Genomic DNA, 21,835 nt, shown 5'->3' with positions numbered 1-21,835 from the left:
GGAATGTTAGAATTCCCCTCTCATCGGTCTGCTCTTGTCTTAGTACATAAAATACATCATGTTCTCTGTGTATATAGCAGTAGGTCAGATTTAGAGAACTAGTGTCTGTAAATAAGGAATGACTGTTAGCATATCCATTAGAATTGTTTACTCTTGCCACTTTCAACATCGCTTTATTTAGACTGAAGTCCCTAAAGCTTCCTTCCTGCTTCCCAGTAATAGATAATGTGCTTGAATAAGTATGTGAATTGCTGAATGCAACTTTTCAGAGGACTAGTCTTTATTTCATTAGAATGGTTGTTCCCAGGCTGATGCATGGACCGTCTCAGCTAGCAAGTTGTTTATACGCTACACTGACTAGATGAGTCCCAAATGATGACAGTGATCTGAAGAAAATGCATATCTTCATATTAAAGTTAAAACTGAGGCTCAGAATTGACCAGGAGTGATACGGAGTTAAATAGGAGCTGAAAGCTTCCTAGGTAGGGGAAGAGACTGTCTTACCAGCTGTTGGTGGTGGTCCCGGTTCTTGGACTTCTGTCTTCTCAGGCGCTCTTACTTTGCAGATCTTGTAAGAAGGGCTTGCTGCACTGGTGAGCAGAATGACTGTTGACTTTGCTGTGGTACCTTTAACTTCCCTGAGCCTCTCTAGGAAGATTCTGTCCTGGTGCCCAGGAGGCTGAGCTGGTCTCTTCCCCAGGTCTGCATTCCTGGGGAGCTTGCTGCTTTAGTCTGTAGTTCAGCAATAGCAGGGGTGCTGTGTTCTTTGGCCTCAATTCAACAGATCTGATCTCCAGGGGCTTCCTTCTCACTTGGCTCAAAGGATCCATTGTCTTTTTGCACTGAGGCTGGCCAGGAGCATACAGGTGCTGAGTGATGGCACCCCAAGAAATTAACAAGAGACCCTTCATTCTAAGCTTACTAGCATTGTCTTGGGAGGGTTGTGAGTTAGTTCTGTAATCTGGGTCTTAGCAGGGTCTTGTTGCAAACCTTTTTGAATTTTTTTTTTTTTTTTTTAATTCCTCCCATTTGTACTCTGTGGCTTTTTTCTCTCCAATGGGTATGTGGCTATTCTCAGAGCTCTGACTTTTGAATAATGTTACTGTGCCATTTTCATTCTTGACTGATAAGTAAACTGTATTATCAGCTGTTTACAAGGTTGGGTCCTTCAACATTCCCACTTGGCAGCACTCCTTGTGTCTTCGTCTGCATTGTAATGACTAGAAAGGGACCACATGGCAGGTAGTATTGACACGTTGTCACGATTATAAACCATGATCCCTAGGTCTGCATTGAGAGAACATTGTGTAGCCAAAAAGGTTATGTGATTGCAGAGGCTTGCCATTTCCAGTTTAATAAATCAGAACTGTTAAGTAAGGTTGGTAATACCTAGGTGGTAGGTGAACGAATTGGTGAAAGACAAATGCCTTCTCCATACCTGCAGACCCAGTCGTGGCCATTAGCTTATAGGACTGGAGGCATCTTGGCTGTTCGTGGATGAAAGCCCTCTCCATAGAAATTAGGATGTTTGTGAATAAGATCTGTCCTGTTAAACTCTGGTTTGATGCTAAATGTTGTAAAGTATGAATTCAGTAACAGTAGGATACTTGATAGTGATAATTTAGTAGATAAATATGTTTCTAGGTTTCGGTGTCCGTAAGATTTCTCAGTGGGCAGGTACTTGTTACAGCCTAGCCCAAATAGTCTTTGCAGATGGCATATATTTCTGTGTCCACTTACTGTTCAGACTGATCTCACATGTTTTCTTCACATATTGCTTCTCAGTTCTTTCCCTATTCTTTCAGTATTTAAATTCTTAATTTAATTTTTTTTTTTTTTTTTTTTTTTTTGTCTGCTTACTTGTTTTCAGGCCTGTTATTAGGGTATGTTTTTGCCCAGTAAGTTACCTTCTGAGTACTAGACTTGGTTGGCTAACCCAATGCTACAAACTCCTTTTCATCATTAAGGTCACTTTTCTGAATTTGAATTTGGTGTATCTTTGTCACACTTCCCTGCCTGGAGAAACTTCAAGCTTCTTTGACAGTTAGAGGAGAATTTAGCTAAGGTTCAAGGTAATAAGCAGGCTTTACCACCCTGATTTCCACACCGTTACTCACTTGGTCATAGAAATATTTTTACTTCTCTCTCTAGTGCTGGGAGGAAGGCTTTCAACCAGTAGTTTCACCTTTAAAGGGATGTTGTGAAAAACTGATGTAACATGTGTTTCTGTTTCCATTTTAACTCCTCTATAAAAGGTGGGATTAAGACTTTCTGCTTTGGTTACTTTTCCCTTCCTCCATCTATCCGGTAGCCATCAGCCAGAACTATCTTTACTCATGAATAAAGAAAAAGGCTCGGTGTGTCTGGTCCTTACTAATCTCTTGCACTTTGCTTCTTAGAGGAATACCATATCATGTGAGGGTATTTTGTGATACCCTCGTAGCGCCTGGAGTCGTGGGCATGTGTGAAGCGTTGGTTGCTAGACAGAAGTCAGCTGAAGAGCAAGCCAAGACAAGGCACAGCGGTGTGAGATCTTAGCTCGTGCCAGTGGTTTTGCTCTCTGCTAAGTGATGGAGCAGGACAGAGCTGTGCTGTAATTGCTGGTGTGATAGGAAAGCCTGTCCCATTAACTTCAAGATGATTTACAGTCCGTGAACTCCGTAAAGGCAGTACACACTACAGTGATTTCAGGCGTAGTGCAAGGCGGCAGGAGATCATCCATGACTGGGCCAGAGGCTCACTCTACTGACACTGTTCCCTGGTGCTGCTGGATAAAGGAATGTTTGCTTTCTTTTTGTCCCCTCTCACTGTTTTTGTGAAACTAGGTAATTTTTACATTTATCGGTGTAGCCAAGACTTCTGTATGCGGAGTGTTGAGTACTGTCATTTTTGTTGCATGTATTGGAAATTGAAATGAGACTCATTGCTGTTACTGAAATCCTGACTTGGCAAAGGTGCCAATACATGTGATACTCCATAATAGAACCAGCTTTGGATTAGTGCCTTCTGGTTGCCAGTACTGACTCTGTTAGTTTGCACTTTTCCTTAATAGACAGTTCTTACTTGTTCATCTAAAATGTCATTATAATTAGTGAAGGAAGTTGAAAATATACATTATATTTACCTACTTTATATATAGCCTTTATTTAGGTTCAAGGAAAACAAGTAGCTCTATTTGTGTTGCAGCTTAAATTATTTTTGTTTGCTTCAACTGTATCCATAATGTAAAAGTTAAAGTTACTTACTTTGAATGTATTTGTCTTTCCCATTGTGGTTATAGCAGGTAGATCTGAGAACAGGTAGCTGACAACGGCTTATTTTCTGTGAGAAGAAGTTAACATCAGAGTCCATGGAAAGCACAAAATGATGTCCACACTCACTTGTATCTCCATGTGTAGAAAGCACAGCACTCCAGATGCTCTAAGGAGCCCACACGTGCCAGTCATCAAGCCAACCAGCTGTTTTGTCTCTGAAAAGTTTGGGACACTAAGAGAGCTCAGTGTGGGAATACTAGAGGATTCCAAGTAGTCACTGAGTAAGGCTGTCCCACCTTGGTGGAGGGGGAGAGTGCCAAGTTGGGGGTGCTTTGTTACATTGGAGGGTTGGCTAGCTGAATGCTGTCTCGGCTGTCCCCTGTAATCTGGGGCTGAGTCGTGGACATACTTCTGGGTTTGTGGTGACTGTTACAAAGCTGAAGAGCCATTGGGGTTTTGTTCGTCTTAGGTCCTGAGGAGATTTTTACCTCTTGACAATAATGCTCTAAAAAGCATGGAGAAACTCACATTTTGGCAGAGCCAATACTATAATTTTTGTGTGGGCTTGTATGTAAGCAATGATTTTTTTTTTTTGGTGTGTGTGCTTCACTTAATAGAAGATTAACCCAAGTGTTCTGAGTGTCAAACTAATCCTGAGAAAATTTGCCACATGAATGCCGAGTGTGAAGGAGTCGTGCACTGATCCTGTGGTCCCTTATAAGTATATTAGATGGAATCCGTGCGAGACGTGCATTGCCTTTTCCTACTCTTCATTTCCTTGGCCTGTGAATAATCCATGTTTTTCAAGAATAAATAAGTATCTTTGTCTTGATTTTCACCATGTGTCAAAAGATACAACTCCCAGAGTAAGACGGAGGTGGCCTTTGTTGCTGCACTCCTGTTTTGTGATCTGTTTAGGGAAAGATTTAGTCAGCTCTGATATGCTGCCTGGAAGGAACATTGTAGCTGGTTGTAATCAAATGGGTTTTATAGAGTCTTCCTCCAACAGAATGCTAGCCAGGCATTATTTTAAAATGTAAAACCTCAGAAGAAGAGCCAGAAACACAGGACAGAGAAGTATGAGGAACATCCATTGGCTTAGCAAAGTGTGATAATGTAAGCAGTGAACACCTGTTAACCCTATAGATTATGTATTCTATAACTTTAAATATGTTTAAATTTAAAATAGCTTGTGAGACTTTAAGAAAAGAATGCTTTTGAATATTTCTTTGCAGAGATTCCTTCCATTTATAATTCCTTGGAAAACTGCTTTAATTAGTTTAGGTGGAAAATAGTCCTCACGGTGTAAATATGTGTAATTAGAATTATTCTAATTTCATAGTGAGATCTCTTAACTTTTGAGTGGCAGACAGATAATGGACTTGACTGTGGGGTTACTGAGATGTTTTTGATAATGGCATACTGCATTAGTGTCAGACAGTGGTGTGGCATCTGTGACCCCACAAGCCCCACCATGGTGGCTTCCGTTTGTAGATTGCCAGCGAGTTGAGAAATAGCCCAGGGATTTGCCCATTCTTTGCTGGGCCTCCTCGTCTTCTGTGTCCAGACCTGTGTTGGCAATCGCAGGTGAACTGTGTTATGCTTCTCAGTTTTTTTTTCTTTTTTGATAAGATGGATATCAAAAATAGTTGCTGTGCAAAAGTTAGTAGTCTTCTTCAAGAAGAAAACATTCCTTTCCTAATATCCTGTGAACTTGCTTCATTCATCCTTTATTTTTAAGCCAAATGTCAGCAGAATACTGCTGTTTTTATCTAGTAATTTTGATATGTAAGTACTATGTGTTTAAAAAAGATGTCTGCGTTGAAACTGTTTTCGCCCAGTGTCCTGCTTCTGATGCTCTGATCAGACTGTCTGGAAGATACCAGTCAGTACCCCGGACTGTATGTTGTATGTGTGTATTTCTTTAGTCTTTTAGGCATTGTAGATGAAATGTGATTATCAATAAAGTTGGTGAGCATCAGCTTCTTGACCAAGTTCTTTTTTAAAGTTGTAAACAGATTTGCAATTTTCCTTCCATTGTCCAGAGCTTTTAGAATTTTCAAGGTTTGACTAATTGGATCCATCACATCATACAGGGTTTTGGTTGCAAACAGAAAGTAGAATTTGATGTAAACTAGTTACTTTTATGTGGGAAGAAATACAATTGAAATAGTAGATTTAGGTTGTTAATCATTCATGACAACTTTGACTATTCTAACCTACTGTATACAATCCAGTTTTTAAAATTGTAAACATGTATGATCATGGTTTAATGTGTTTTAAAAGTGTTATTGTTTAAAAATGGAAAAAAATCTGCTAAAGAGCTGTCAGTTTTCATCACTGACTGTAAAATACACTGTTATGTGTGTATTGTGTTACTCTGCCAGCTGCTGCGTTAGCCTTCAAAAGTATTTGGAAACTTAAAATGAACTCCATTTCTTGCAAAGAACATTCCTTTCTGTGGTATTTTGTCATGTAACTGAAGTATAGTAATAATTATTTTATGGAAATGTTAGCACTTCTGTACCAACTTTGAATAAAATGAGGAATTTACATTTCTGTGACTGAGTATTTTCAGTGTGAATACTTGCCTCACCTCCAGATTCACAGTTCTCTGGGAGAATTGACGAGGTTGTCCCCCTGCTTCTTGAAGATAGGATTAGCTTTCACTTTCATGTTTGAAATAATTTCTTTTTTAAAAAAACTTACTTCCATCAGAAAGTCAAATTTACAGAGGAGACATGGGAAGATTTTCCATGTACTGATTGACTCCCCAAAAGCCTGCAGTGGCCAGAGCTGAGCTGAGCTGAGCTGAGCTGATCTGAAACCAGGAGATTCTTCCACATCTCCCCTGTGGGTGCAGGACCCACAGCTTTGAGCCATCCTCCACTGATTTCCCGAACCATAAACAAGAAACATCCACATGGGATGCTGGCATTTGGAGGTGGAGGATTAGCCAGTTGAACCATTGTGCCGGCTCCATGAAATAATTTATATTATAGGAAATTTGCAAGATAATCTCCATCCAGATTCACCAATAGTGAGCACATGGTCTGTGCACTTTGGAACCCCTGAATCCTCTGTATTTTTCTGAGTCCTTTGAGGAAAATTGTTGGCAGACATCATGGCCTTTTAGCCCACTCCCCAACCTCCAGTCCTGGGTTTATTTTTACATATAATGACATTCATTCATAATGACCAAAATGTGGGAAGTAACAGTAACCCAAATTTTAGACAGATACTGCTGGTTCTCGTCCTGTTTTGTTGGTTTGCCCAGAGAGGCCAGTCCTTCACACTGGGTGTAGTTTTTGTCTCCTTTAGTCTGAAACAGTTGTATGACCTTTGTCTTTCATAGTCACTGGCATTTTTGGAGTGCACAGGACATTCTATGAACATCCCTCCTCGATGCTTAGGATTAGATTCAGACTGCAGTAGGGCAGGAACACATGGGAGATGGTAATATCACATGAGGGGGACAGTGTGTAATGCCATGTTATCCCATTACTGTTGACATCAAGTGTGATAGTAGTTTAAGGTAGTATTTCTTCCTAAATAGTTCATGGGGGATGTAAGAACTGTACATAACCTATTTAAAAACTTGAACCCTAGTTTTAGCATCCACTGATAAGTTTTGCCTAAATTATTAATTTGATGGTTTCAATATAACTAATTTTGTAACTTGAGTTTTTTTCCCCCTTCTGTTCATACTGAAGTGAAAAACTTCACTTTTTCTGTTGCTTTGTCAGTATGAACTCGTATCATACTTTGTCAGTATGATTTCTTCAGTAGATCCGAATCCATTCCTGCTGCCGTTCTGTTCATACGTCTCCAGATGCAGCTAATGGAATCTCTTTCCTAAGACTTTACTATGTTGTTGATGACACTTGCATCATTTTGTGAGCACTGCTTAGTTTTCTGGCACAGCAAGGTGTTTTGTCCCAGTCTGGGCAGCGGGTGTTGTAGATTGCGGCCTAAAGAGTGCTCATGCCTACAGGGGCTGCTATGTTTTGGGCCCTTTTGGTGTATAGAGCTAGGGAATTCACATACACATCCATCTACTGTTACCCCTAATTCTAGCCCTGGGCCTTCTTTACATTACTGTTTTGATTTGTAAAACAGTGCTTCCAGCTGCTGGTTCAGTACCCAACAGTCCAGGCTGAGTCCTGCATCAGGAACCAGGAATTCAGTCTAGGTTTTCCCACATATGACAGGCATCAGTTAGTTGAACCATCACTGCTGTCTCCCAGGGCCTGCATTGACAGGAAGCTGAAATCAAGAGGTGGAGCTGGGAACCCAGCCCTGACATTCTAAAAAGGGGCATGAGTATTTTAGCTGATAATCAAAACACCTCCCCCTCCCCCCAGATTTGTTTGTCTCCTTCCTTCCTTCCTTCCTTCCTTCCTTCCTTCCTTCCTTCCTTCCTTCCTTCCTTCCTTCCTTCCTTCTTTCCTTTCTGTCTTTCTGTCTTTCTACATTTTTCTCTTACTTTAATTGAAAGCCACAGAGACAGAGAGAGAGTCTACATTTCTGATATACCCTTCCAGTAGCCACAGCAAACAGGGCTTGGGCAAGGCTGGAATCAGGAGTCAGGATCCTCTACTGGGTCTCCCACATGACAGGGGCTCAAGCAGTTGAGCCATCTTTCCCAGGCACATTAGCAGGGAGCTGAATTGGAAGCAGAGCAGCCAGGACATGAGCTGACACTCATGTCCATTTTTGTGTCTCATGCAGCAGTTTTATTCACTACACCATAATGCTGGCCCTCAGATCCACTCCAATTTTGAAACAAAAGGGCAAAATGAAGCCTTATTCAAGGTCACATGGGAGCTTGTGTATAGGTAACTCAGAAAATGTAGACAAATATAAATGTCCACAAATGACTCTTTTTTTTCAGGTTACAACCAACTGTAGCAGGTAGGCAGATCGACAAATGTGTGTCCCATGAGTGATGAGAATGGGGAAGGGAACAGCCACATAGCTACCACTCAGGATAAATTACCATCACCACCTCTGTAAGAATACTCATTCCATGATCACAAAGTTGTCATTTTAATTTCTGTAACTCACTCCTGAGTTCTACTTCTGAGGTGTTACCTTTTCTTTCTTTTAAGTTGTAGATGAATGTGCCCTTGTAAATCTCAGAATCAGGTCTAACAATCTCCATTCTCATGGGTGTTGCCTTATTGTTTTCTGTTGCTCTTAACAAACACCTGAGAGTGGGTTGTTTATTTAGCTCACTTTTCAGTAGACCTCTTTCCGTGGATGTTTTCGTGAATCATTGCCACCATCATCTGTTTGGTGAGGGTTTTCTTGGTGCTTCGTGCCCAGGAGAGACAGAGCTAGGGAGCCCAAGGGGACTTCCTTTTGTGACAGAGCCACTCACTGTGTCACCCAGACTGAATTACGTGTCTTGTTCACTGCTGTCCTTACCCATTTTGCAAGTGGTGGTGTTTGACTTGCTGCCGTAGTAACCAGGACTCGTGCCAGTCCTCCCATGTAAGGACTTGTATTCCGCTAGAAGGGGGAAGGGGAGGATAGAAATGAATCCAGCAAGAGGATCATGGATTTGGGACTGGCCTCAGTGAGCATGGTCACCTGAATTTGACACGGTTTCCAGTTGATGGATAGTGCTTCCTCCAGATAGTCAGCCATCCATTGGGATCATTAATTTCATACTCAGGGTAGACCCCAGTATCAAGCTGCTGCGAGTCTTCTGTACACCGGTTTATCCCAAGTTACTCATCTTTGGGGTAGAACTGGCCAAGCCAGAGTCCTGCTGTAGTGTGGGTCTCACCTTTGCCTGCACTGAGGGAGATTTAAAAAAAAAAAAAAACCTAAATGTTTAGGATTTTTTTTTTTTAATATCAAGGCCAATTGAATTGAAATTGCTGAGGGTGAAATGTAGACCTCTTCAGTAAAGACACATTTTTTATGTCAAAGGATTTGAAAGGCAGAATGACAGAGCCAGACCTTGTGCTTGTTTACTTCTCTGATGGCCACCACAGCCAGGTCTGCTCTTTGTCTCCCTACAGGGGCCCAGGGGTTCGGGCTGTCCCCCACTGATTTCCCAGGCACCTTAGCAGGGAGCTGGATTGGAGGCAGAGTGGCTGGGGTTCCATCTGGCACTTCAGTAGGGAACACTAGTGTCAACAGCATGGGTTAATTTGATGCACCACAGAGCCCAGTCCCAGGGCGATTCCGTTGTGTGCTGAGGAAAACTGTGGTGATTTTGCCTTCGTCATTGGACTTGTTAGGTCTTGAAAGGGATGATTGGTATGTGCAAGTGAACTCCAAACCTATCTTTAAATGACATCTGAATGATAATTTCTGGCTTGGGACCAATTAATACAATTATGGCTTTTTTTTTTCCAGCATGGACTAGCTGCTTGAAACCCTGAGTTCTGGTAGTCAGCTGTTGTCACAACAGAGTCATTATCAGTTTCTTCTGTGCTTGTATTGTCTTCACCAAACACAAAGCAGAGCAGTGTGAGTGGATTTGCTTTCCTCTTGTAACTCCCCACCCTGCTTCTCTGCTCTGTTGGTGAGAGGGATTGTTCTCTCTGCTTCCATTTAGAGGGGCAGTGAGCCAATCAGGGAATGTTGCGCACAGAGGGGATAAAAATGTATCTGGCTTAATCCAGGGCTGATGGTGCTTTTCTGTGGTGCCAGGAGACTGTCCAGTGCTCAGATAGAAATCAGCCTACTGGGAGATGGCTTTGGGTTTCCGCACCAGCTGTGGCCACAGCTCTGCTATGCTACCTGCAGGAGCAGCACCTGTGGCACTGAGCTTCTGCCACTCGCTGTCACCTTCACATGTGTTCTAGGCCCCTTGTGGGTTTTGGCAAATGGCTTTATTGGTATAATAAAAGCTGTCATGGATAGATGACCTGCTGAGCTTCCAGGTGTGAGTCAAGTGCTGTGTCTGCTGCCAGCAGTACCTGACCATGACTGGGGGATGAAGAATTTCCAGGTGTCTCTGACTGTGACAGGTCAGGGTGTCTGCATTGTAAACAAGCAGCCTCAGTTAACACACATGCATCCTTTAAGGGCTGTGTGCCTTGGTCTCTGGCCCTACAAACTCATAACTTAGTACCACTGGCTGCCTGCGATGTCTGGGGTGGCAGAGACCGGTCACTTTTGGTGTGGTTTTAGTTCTTGTATCAGGAGTCAGGATTTGTAGACAATTCTGATTTCCTCATTTGTTAGCACTCCAAATACCCACAGGAGTGAATAAAGCTGATGTACTCACAGAAGCAAGATACCTTCCAGGTGGTTAAATCCTAGGATGTGGTCCATGGTGGTTTCTTGAACTGGCAGCTGCTTCCAGCTGCCCTTCTTGCTCTCTGGCACTGCTGGTCTTCTTGCTGTGAGTTACTTGCAGCTGGGGCTGCTGTGTTCATCTGTGATGTCCCTTCCCTTCTTATAAGCTTATGAATTTCCAGTCAGCCTCCTGGGTCCTATGACTATTGATCACCATGACCTGGTTACCACTGCCCTTCCTGAGTTCTTGAAGTATCTGTTAAGTTGCCATCCTTTCAGGAATGTCATTATCAGTTACCATTACTCTCCATGTCATTACCAAGACCAGATTCTAGGATCACTTCCACTGGACTGAATTCCTGGAAGGCTGCACTGATCAAACTGATTCACACAACTCTGCATAGAGAGAAGTGAGTTAGCTAGGGCTGAGTGATGAAGGGAAATGGGTCAGTGGCGAGATCAATGATCATTCCCCTTCTGCAGCCTGAACCACTGACTGCCGTCCCAAAAGTCCAGGCTCCGTGTAGGACATAGTGCGGGCTGACACCCTTTCCCTACCCACAGTCTGACCCTGCCTGGCAGCTCTAAGGTCCAGGAAACTCGGTTGTGAGAGAACAAGTTGGTACCTTTAGGTCTCGGAACTGAAATGTTCATCCTGCAGGTCATATAAGGCCTTAGAAATCATTTGGTCTGACCCTAACAAGGCAACCATAGAGGAACCTGAAATTCACTAAATCTATAGCAACCCAGTCTTTAAAGTGATAGTTGTGTATAACCCACATGTAATTTTATTGTCCAAATAGCCCTTGCCTATCTGATGAGTTGATGTGGTGAGATTGGCATCCCTTTGGCCACTCACACTGAAGAGTTTGGTCCCTATACCCAGCAGGGTGTTAGGACCTGGAGACATTCATATAATGCTATCAAGAAGTTCTTGAAAAAACAAGTAAACGGGATTTCTCCCAAATCTGTCTCTAGAACACCTTTTCATTGCTTATTGCAAAATAAATTGGATAATAAAGCCAAGTATTTTAAAAGTTGAGTACTCCTCACTTTACCACATAGACTACGTTTTCTGTGTCAATACTCTTGCCCCATGTGTTATGTAAGGACTGTAGGATTACTCTACAAGCTGATTTTATGTATTATTAAAACATTTTCGTGTCAGTACATAAGCATCAACTTCCTGTAGTTTAAAAAAAGTCATTTTCTCCCCAGATGGCTGCAACAGCCAGGGCTGGGGCAGGCTGAGGGAGTCAGGAGTATAGTCAGGTCTTCCGTGTGGGTAGCAGGGAACTTGGGTCATCTGCTGCTGCTTTCCCCAGGCTGTTTGTAGGGAGCTGAACCAAAGGGGAGCAGGTAGGATGTGAACAAGTCCCTTTAGGTGAGGCGGGCATTGCTGGTGCCAGCTTTATCAGTCGTGTCCCAACTCTGGCCCTGAGTGGCTGCGACAGCCTGGTTTGGGCCAGGTTGAAGTCAGGAACTGGGAACATAGTCTAAGTCTTCATATGGGTAGAAGGTGGCACTGTGGGGAACAGGGTGCTGAAGCCGCTCCACAGAATAGGAACGTCGGAATAGGAGGGGCCATCGCAAGATGGTGGCTGGCCCAGGGCCAGGAGGCGGAGCTGGTCTCCTCAGCAGGTAAACAGGAAGTCACAGGGATAGGCTGATGCTCTCGCTGTGATTACTGGCCTATCAGGTAGCGCCAGGTGGACCCATGGGGAGAAGTGATTGGTGGAGAACTATATAAAAGTAGCCGGTGAAAACTAGATGCGGATGGCAGGGGACGACGACAGATGGACTGATTGGGACAGAGGGACAGAAGACGGGACGAGGGAGAAGGAAAACGGGCGGGAGGAAGGGTGCCGGAGAGAAAGTAGATAAGAGGGATACAGACAGAAGCAGTAAACAAGAACGGAGAAATGCAGCAGAAAGTATGGAAAGAAATACGGGAGGAAGGGTGCCGGAGAGAAGAAGTGGGGAGGAAAGCTTAGACCAATGGGGACAGGAGCAGCAGAGAGAAGGTTTTAAACACAGCCGCTTTTGGCATTGAGGGGTCCGGTTACGATTCCGGCTTTTCCCGGACCCTCAGAGTGTGCTTCGTCGTTTTAGTGTTGCTGCTGGTCAGCAACATGGCACCTGCCCTCTCCCCCAACACACACACTAGCAGGAAGCTGGAGCAGAAGTGGAGCAGCCAGGACTTGATTTTGTGGAAAGTGGAGACCTAACCAACTATGGCACAGTGCCCACTCCTAATCCAATATTTTTGAAATTTGGACCTTTTTGGTCCTGAAGAGCACCATAGTAGCTTTTAAAAAGAGGTAGTTTTGGGCCCGGCAGCCTGGCCTAGTGGCTAAAGTCCTCACCTTGACACGCACCGGGATCCCATATGGGCGCCGGTTCTAATCTCGACAGCTCCACTTCCCATCCAGCTCCCTGCTTGTGGCCTGGGAAAGCAGTCGAGGACGGCCCAAAGCCTTGGGACCCTGCACCCGTGTGGGAGACCTGGAAGAAGTTCCTGGATCCTGGCTTCGGATTGGCATAGCATCGGCCATTGCACTCACTTGGGGAGTGAATCATCGGATGGAAGATCTTTCTCACTGTCTCTCCTCTTTGTATCTGACTTTCCAATAAAAATAAATAAATCCTTAAAAAAATTAAAAAATAAAAGAGGTAGTTTTTCATCATATTATGTATATTTATGTCTCGTGGTTCCCGTCTCTTCACTCTGCTTTAATTCTCCCTGCTTCTTTGAGGTCTATAACATAGTTTTTGTTTAGTAGTTTTTTCCAGATTTGTTAGAAATGGTCACCTATGTGTAATTCACAGGCAAAATAATAGAGTGGTTAAGTTTTCAAAATGTTTTCTCTGGCATTTAAGAAGCCTGTTAAAGTTTTTTTCCTGGTTACATAGTACATAATATTCAATATAGGTAGGGAATCATGTTTGAACTTCTACTGTATCTTTATTAGCTTTGTAAGTCTCTCTTAACATAATATTCAATATAGGTAGGGAATCATGTTTGAACTTCTACTGTATCTTTATTAGCTTTGTAAGTCTCTTTTAGTTTAATGAAATAGTCCAAGCTTTACTGAAAGGCTAAGAGAGCATGATTTTGCGGCCCCATTGGGCTGGCCGCTGCTGGGAGCCAAGCAGCAGGTGGCACTGGGGTGGGAGCCTACGTGGGGTGGGAAGCTGGCAGGCCATTCAAGCTCCCCTTTCGAGAGCTAACTCAAGAGTTCCATGGGAAATACTGGGGGATGCTGCCCCCAGTGAATGCAGACCAAGCCTCCAGTATGAGCTGTCAGAACAAGCCATGTGCACCCCATCCATATGTGCTCTAGACCTGACCTAAACAGATTTTCATGCTGATTTTTTAAAATTGCTTTCTGTGGGTGGTATTTTTTAAGCCTTAATTACCTAAATGGTTACAACTCTTGGTTCAACAAATTGTTGGGCCAAGGATTTCTCTTAAGTCGAAAATGCTTGCTCAAACAGCACTGTGGAGCTAGTTCCCTGATTGGGCTTTGTGCCTGTCCCAGGCAGCCCTGCTCTTCACACGCTTTGGGGCGGGCATTTGTGTCTTCTCCCTAACTCTGCTGCTGCCTCCCAGCAGACCCCTAGTGCGAGCAACAGATCAGGCACAGATTGTACTTTTGAAATGGCTGTGAGGATCTTGGTGTCGAGCTTGCAGGGACATCCTCCTGTTCGGAATTGTAAGCCCTGAAATGAGGATTCCACGAAGTGGGAAGGGCAGAAGTGACATTTTCACAGATCTTGACAGTCTTTTCTGTCCAGGCTGCAGCTTCTTTGAGGCCTACCCCCTCTGGAGGTGGTATAGCTCATAGAGAGGGGAACAGAGGACAAGGTGTAGGTGGGTGATAAATGCTGCTAAATGTTGTGGATTCTGTATTTCAGAATATATATCCTGGTGGATATGCATTCTTTTCTTCTACAGATAGGTCAGCGAAACACTTGGCACAGCAGAAAATTCATGCTTTTGGCATACATGCCACAATTTCCTCTTCTTCTAAATTATTTGCCTGAAAGGGTGCTTGGAAAGCCAAAGGGTCCTCAAGCCACGTTTTGAAAATCACCCTTACAGAGTGTCTGATGGTCCAAGTTTCTATTGAGAACAAAGAGGTGGGAAGAACAAAAGCAAGAGCAGCACCTCAACTTGGTCCCCCCAAAAATCAGTAAGGTTAAGCTAAAATGCATGGGAAGGGGCCCAGCGTGATAACGTAATGGTTGAAGTCCTCACCTTGCACGTGCCAGGATCCCAGATGGTCGCCGGTTCTAATCCCGGTGGCCCTGCTTCCCATCCAACTCCCTGCTTGTGGCCTGGGAAAGCAGTGGAGGACGGCCCAAAGCCTTGGGACCCTGCACCTGCATGGGAGACCCGGAAGAGCTCCTAGCTCCTGACTTTGGCTCGGCTCAGCTCTGGCTGTTGCGGTCACTTGGCAAGTGAACCATCAGACGGAAGATCTTCCTCTCTGTTTCTCCTCCTCTCTGTATATCTGCCTTTCCAATAAAAAAATAAATAAGTCTTAAAAAAACAAAAGAAATGCATAGGAAGGAATATCATCTCAACCTCCACGGTGTTTCATCTAAGGAAACAGTAATAATTCCCAGAGGAGAAATGTTGTCAACAAAACTCCTCCAATATGCACCTAGTTAGCACCACCACACCTGTGGGAGAAAAGTAGGGAGAACTGCTTGCACGTCTGGATGGGAGAGGTACGTAAAAACACACCAGCTTCTCTTAGAAGAGCTGACATCGAACTGTTCAGAGGCCTTGCAACTGACAAATAACTAGGCAGCAAGATCGTTGGCTTTCTACAAACCATCTGCTGTTGCAAATTGAACATTGTGCTAGACTGCACCATTGTTTATTTTCTTTTTCGCAAAACCTAAAAATTTAGATCTATGGGTTCCTAAATGAGCAAATTGAGGTTGGTCCCTGAGGTTGACAAGGAGGTTAGGAGCGTGGTGGTTGGAATGGCAAGTTTGTAGGACCATTCTGAGCTCAGGGTGAGTTAAACATGATGTGGTGTCCTGTTTGTCTCTCTGTGACCCCTCCCATGGCCCTCCCTCTCTGTGCTTCAGTCAGGAGCCCAACCTCTTGGGTTGATTTGTGGTGTATTTTTTGATGAGCAAATTGAGGCCATGCCAACTTCTCCCAACCCAACGTAATAGAGTTGATTTTGGTCAAATGGTAAATAGTTAAGGCCAGAAAATTGTTTGTAGTTACAGATGTTCCATTAGCATCAAAGCAGCCATAGACTATGTACTTGTATGTGTAAGTTCTAAGAAAATGTTCCAATATAATTTTATTTGCAGAAGCAGATAATAGGCCTTGGTTGGCCCACAGCCCCTGCTTAGGTGCCCCTTCTCCCTCCATGCTTGTAAAACTTGAGTAATTCAGAATTACAATGAAATGAATGATGCACCCATTTAAATATTCCATGACTTTAACATACTAAAGCCAACATTTGTTTTTGGGGACTACACAGTTGTATGGCATGCTAATTCTTCTCTGCCTGTAGTATCAACGTACCATATTGATCACTGATTTTTGTATTGGTTGCTCCACTTCCACCCCAGCTCCCTGCTGATGGCCTGGGAAGATAGCAGAGTATGGCCTATGGCCTTGGGCCCCTGCAGCGGTGTGGGAGACCTGGACAAAGCTTCTGGTACCCAGCTCTGAACTGGCCCAGCTCTGGCCATTGCAGCCATTTAGAGAGTGAACCAACAGATGGTTCTTTCTGCTTCTCCTTCTCTGTAACTCTTTCAATAAAAGAAATCTCTTTTTAAAAAATGTGTTTTTGTATTTTTTAAAATTACATTCTTATTACATAGCCTTTCCCCTTTTTTGGACAGATGTTAAAGAAAGTGTAGTTTCACAAGTGATTCAGAAGAAGATACTCCCTGTGTTTTACCATAAACACTTAAGTTGGAAGTTAAACAGGAGATGTGATATGGACATATATTCCTTTTCAATCAGGCAAAGCTGAAATTAAAATTTATTATTTGAGTAATCAGAAGACTGTGTTCAAGAAAGCTTGTGTTTTTAACTTTTTTCCCTGTGTATATGGGTAGAGTGTTTATCTTATCTAAGTTAATTGATGCAATAACACGTCAAGAAACAGCTTTTTATTAAAATGAAATGCCATCCTGCTGTTAATAATGAGGCTTCTGCTTAAATGTAGAGAAACGTCTTTGTGGACTAATGAAATGTGAGAATGATTTAATCTGCATGTGATTAAAACTGTTTCATGCAGTCACAGGGACAAACCGCTGTGGACTTTTTACCTTGTTTGCATTAATTGGTAGAGATTTTGAACTCTAAACTGCTTCCAGGAAGTGTCTGCTTTATTATCTGGTTGGTTAAATATATAAATAAGCCTAACATTTCAGTGAGGATTTTTTCCAAATCCTTAGCAGGCTATAATAGATGAAGTAATTTTCTTTCTAAGCTAATACTTTGTGCATTTATGATGGTTTAGCAGGTTTTTTTTTTTCTGAAAGTTCATAGATTGGAAATGTAGTGGATTTTCTGTGGTTACTACAATGAACATTGAGGAACTTGTTGTGCAACTTTTTTGTCCTTTGACCCAAATTAGCCACTGGAAGGGAGCCTCTTCTGTTGCCCCCTGCACGTTGGGATCTCCTCACTTGTGCCCTGGTCCTGTGTGTTTGATAAGTGCCCCTGGACTTTGTCTGGGTGTGGTCCCCCCTCCACTCACCCCCGTGCCCTGGCAGTTTTCTTGTAGTTTCCTTGTGATGTCTCTCAAGAGTCCCGATTCCAGATCTGTAACCTTCCTGTCTTTTTGCGGGGGAGGGGAAGGTGTGTGGGTCGTGAGGATATGTCACAACAAAAAACACTAGCCCAGAGTCTGGCAGTCAGTCGTTCGTGCCGTAAATCATAGCTGTCATTGTTGTTACTTAAGAACTCTGAAAATTTATCCCCCTAACTTGTGTTTTTTCCTTTAACTCCTGACTTGCTCGTTCACCGTCCTTCCTGGAACCCGTTGTTGGATGGACTCCGGAGCCCTGAGGCTTCCTCCCTGCCTCCCACTCTGCCCGCTCTGCCCTGGAAGCCGCAGCCGTTTGTCTGCTGGGTTGGTGCAGCCATACACAGTGGCTTTTTCTTCCTCTCCATCCTCTTCCCCCTGTTCCTTTGTTTTTTTGTGACAAGACGGGCTCTGGGTTTTTCTTGAACTGTTCTGCTGTGTTCTGTTCAGTTCTCCAACTCTGAGCCCTTCAAGGGGTCTGTTGGTACTCTCTTTGCTTTTTGACCTCACTTTCTTCAGCAGTGTGTTCAGCAGTGTGTTTCTGACTGACTTGTTTGGAGTTTAAGGTTTACGTCTTGGATGTCAACCTAGAGCAGCTATGGACATCTTAGACCCAATGTGTTCTAAACTAATTTGTTGCAAGTTTTATTTATCTGAAAGGCAGAGTGACAGAAACAGAGAAAGAGATCTCTCCACTGGTTCACTCCCCAAATGGCCATCACGGCTGTGGCTAGGAGCCAGGAACTCCATCTGAGTCTCCCACATAGGAAGCAGAGGCCCAAGCACTTGGGTCGTCTTCCATTGCTTTCCCAAGCACAATTGCAGGGAGCTGAATTGGAAGTGGAGTAGTAGGGATGCCAGCCAACAGTTTGATGGGGGATCCCGGCGTTGCAGAGAGTGGCCTGACGCGTTCCAGCACAGCGCCAAATCCTCAGTTTGCCTTTCCTTGTCCCCAGTGCCACTCCCTAGCTGTCAGACTGTGGTGTCACCTTTGCCACGCTCCATGTTTGTTCTTCACACTATAGCAGATGCATGTTTCAGGTTTACCTTGGTGACGTGCCTTTCCTTCCAACATTTCTTGTGCACACATGTGCATAGAGAGAAATCTGGAAGGTCCCCAACATGTTGAAAATCTCGTCTCTGAATGATGGTGTTGTATGTTGTGTGGATTTTGTGGTTTGTAACAGACCCTCATGACTCCCATGCGAGTACTGGTCCCCGCAGACAGTCTCCCCAACTCCCCTTGCTCTGGCTCTTTGCTCATTGCGTTCCTGCCATTCCACCGTGGCCCCTTCCTGCGGCCTTTGTTCACGTGTTCTTTGTGTGTCCAGTCATGACATTCAGGGATCCCCTGCAGTAAGATTTTCTTTACAGTCTTCCCTCTGGTCTCTGGGCCCCTTACGTGTGTGTGTGTGTGTGTAGCCCTGCGTTAGGTTGTGAGCTTTGCAGGGGTGCAGGTTGACAGCCACTTTTCCGCTGGCTGTGGTTTTCCGATGGGGTCCATAAGGTGTGCTGCTGGCAGGTTGTTCTTCACCTTGACATTGGATTCTGGTAGTGGGGCGCACTGACAGTGATGGGCACTGCTGCAGCATAATGAGGTGCACCAAGGAAGCCACTTGGTACTCCCTGCGTCACTTGGGAGTCTCACCCACTGCTGCCCTCTCCCAAGTGCCCTCACATCCTTGAATGTCTCCCTGGGGGTGTTCAGGTCACACACACCGGTTACTCTTTCTTTCACTCAGTGGTTCCAACTTTTTTTTTTTAAGATTTGTTTATTTTTATTGGGAAGTCAGATATACAGAGAGGAAGATCTTCTGTCCCATGATTCACTCCCCAAGTGACTGCAGCAGCCGGTGTTGCGCCGATCTGAAGCCGGGAACCGGGAACCAGGAACCTCTTCCGGGTCTCCCACACGGGTGCAGGGTCCCAAGGCTTCGGGCCGTCCTCGACTGCTTTCCCAGGCCACAAGCAGGGAGCTGGATGGGAAGTGGAGCTGTCGAGATTAGAACCGGCGCCCATATGGGATCCCGGTGCGTGTTCAAGGCAAGGACTTTAGCCGCTAGACCACGCTGCCGGGCCCGGTCCCAACTTCTTAAGCTGTTTGAACATTCGGACCTGATCAGGCTCAATCGTTCTGATTCGTGGATTGAATCTGATGAGGATTTTTTTTTCCTCCTTCTCTTGAAAAACACAAACACCAACCAGCCAGAGACAGCCGCTGCTCTGAAACGGATGCTGCAAGCGCTGATGGACAGAGGAGCCATCGTGAGGAACTTGGAGAACCTGGGTGAGCGGGCGCTTCCTTACAGGATCTCCATCCACAATCAGAAGCACACTCGAGGCGGGTGAGTTGCTGGGCGAGCTGCAGGAAGCCGTCTCTGATGGACTTAGAAAAGGAAGCTGTTGACTCTTAGAAGTCATAATTTCACAGCCAGAGCCCTGTCGCTCAGGCCTGTGCCTGAGAATGAGCTGTTGTTGCAAATGGGACATGGTCTTGCTTGCCCTAGGCTGTCAGGGGGGATAGACCCAGGCTGTGTTGAGTGCGACAGGCTGGTCAGCGTGGGGAAGAAGGTGCCATCGACACACTGAGCGCATCCTTTTGTAAGTGTGCAGGTTTGCAGGTGAGAAGCAAGGTGCCTAAGCTACATAAGCAGAGCCCTACCTACTCCAGGATGCTTCTCAACTGATCCGTTTTCTGAGGTGGAATTTTTTTTCTCCCACAATGCACATCAGCTTCCTTAAACCTATGACGAGGATTTGGTTCCATTGCAAGAATTTTTTTTCATAGAAATTCTTTGAGAACCATTAGTAGAATTCTGTATTTGTGGTTTCTGATTTGGGGGATGTTAGCCCCTGGGAAAAGGCAGGAGTAGAAGATTGGCCCTCCCCTGGCTCTCTGTGGCAGGAGGCTTAGAGCAAACATACAGCTTCCCAGATGTGGCTTCCTGCGGCATGACCCCAGGGCTTGCTCCTCCGTGGTCCTGGGGACCAGCTATGCTCTGCAGCCAGCGCTGCATGTGTCGGGTGGGGCTCCATGCATTCACACCTCACGCCAGAGCTTCCCTATGCGGGTCAGCTGCTGCCAGGGTGTGGAAATTTCCTTCTCAGATTGCTTGCCTTGTTTGGTGCTGGGGTTGAGCTTCTGGAGAGCCCCTTGGAGGGAGGCTGCAGTGTTGCTAGGCAACGGGGAGTGCATGGTGGCTAGGCTGCTTCCAGGAGCAGAAAAGCAGCGGGACTGGCGAGTGTCTGTGCAGCCTTTCTGTTTTAACCACAGAAGGCTCTGGTTTTGACAGCAGGGCTATGAACCCTCTTCCCTTCTTGTGTAGAGAAGAGCATGTGAAATCTGGCAAGAATGACCAACGAAGTTCTCCAGTAAAAGCCATTGAACCAGGAGAGGTTGGCTTCTTCATTCATGTGCTGCTTGCAGTGTGCACAGTAGGGTGGCTTCCTGCTGCCACTTTCCTAAGGAGAGGACTTGGCATTGTTGAGGGCTGGCTGAGCATGCCCATGTGACAGGTGTGTGAGTGATGCTGCTGCTGCTGCCGGCTGCTTTACTGGGGACTCCGAGAGCCTCTGCACTCACACGCTTCCCAGGTGTGTGCAGTGCTGGTTCTCCAGGTGGCCCAGACAACCAGGGATGGCCCAGGCTGAAGCCAGAAGCCAGGGACTCCATTTGGGTCTCCCATATAGATAACTGGAACCCAAGAACTTGGCCATTATCTGGTGCCTCCCAGGCACGTTAGTAGGAAGCGAGGTCAGAAGCAGCAGCAGGGCTTAGGCACCAACATGACAGCTCAACCTGCTGTGACACAAGAGCTGGAGCAGGATATGTGTTTGAACTTGCATTTCTGCAGTGTTTCCTATTTGTGTAACCCATTATGTTCCACCATTTTATATCAGAAATCTATAAAAACTTAAGGAATAAGCATGCCAGTTTTGGTAACTTTGAAATAAATACATCATTGAGGTAGTTACAGGATGGGAAACTTGGAATGGGTTAAGATGGTTTCTTTCCCCCCAAGCTTTGGTTTCTGAAACTGCAGTTCCTCAGAGATGATCCACCAATAGACACAAACAAGGATTCTTCTTCTAGAAGTGGGAAGCCTTATAGGATCTCCTTCATTCTAGAGGCACATTAGTATGCAAGCATTAGAGGGGCTTCCGTAAGATCCCTTCCTTGATGGTTGTACAAGGCCTCCGTGACTGAGGCCTTGAGGGCTGGTGTGCGTGGAGTGAACTGGTCGGAGATGTGGCATTGGGTGGTGCGTCCGGATATCTGCAGTCTAGGCTTTAAGGTTGGTCTCTACTTCAGCGCAAGCCCCATAGTCACACACCCTGTCCATGCTTGAGTTTTGTCACTTGGCTAGTTCTTGATGTGTGTGGCCCGGGCCAGAAAGGCATTACAGGGTGTGTGCCAAGGCATGCTGGACGTCAGGAAGGCTCACTTGGCTGAAATGGTTATGAAGCAGCTGAGTGAGCGTGTCGGTTAATACAAGTTAGCATTCAAAATTCTGGCTCTTCCTGAAC

The 21,835-nt window shown here is 44.9% G+C and overlaps 1 protein-coding gene across 1 annotated transcript in view; it reads left to right on the top strand.

Moving 5' to 3' along the window:
- MRPS6 (mitochondrial ribosomal protein S6) overlaps window positions 1-21,835 on the top strand; it is a 59,010-nt gene that overhangs the window by 24,302 nt on the left and 12,873 nt on the right. Inside the window, exon 2 of the mRNA XM_012929504.2 lies at window positions 19,514-19,653. Within this exon, the coding sequence (XP_012784958.1) occupies window positions 19,514-19,653 (140 nt within the window). The remainder of the gene's footprint in view (window positions 1-19,513; window positions 19,654-21,835) is intronic.

The sequence above is a fragment of the Ochotona princeps genome, chromosome 3 (genome assembly GCF_030435755.1).
Source record: "Ochotona princeps isolate mOchPri1 chromosome 3, mOchPri1.hap1, whole genome shotgun sequence".
NCBI classification, from domain to species: Eukaryota; Metazoa; Chordata; class Mammalia; order Lagomorpha; family Ochotonidae; genus Ochotona; species Ochotona princeps.
This window is presented reverse-complemented; position numbering and strand designations above follow the sequence as displayed.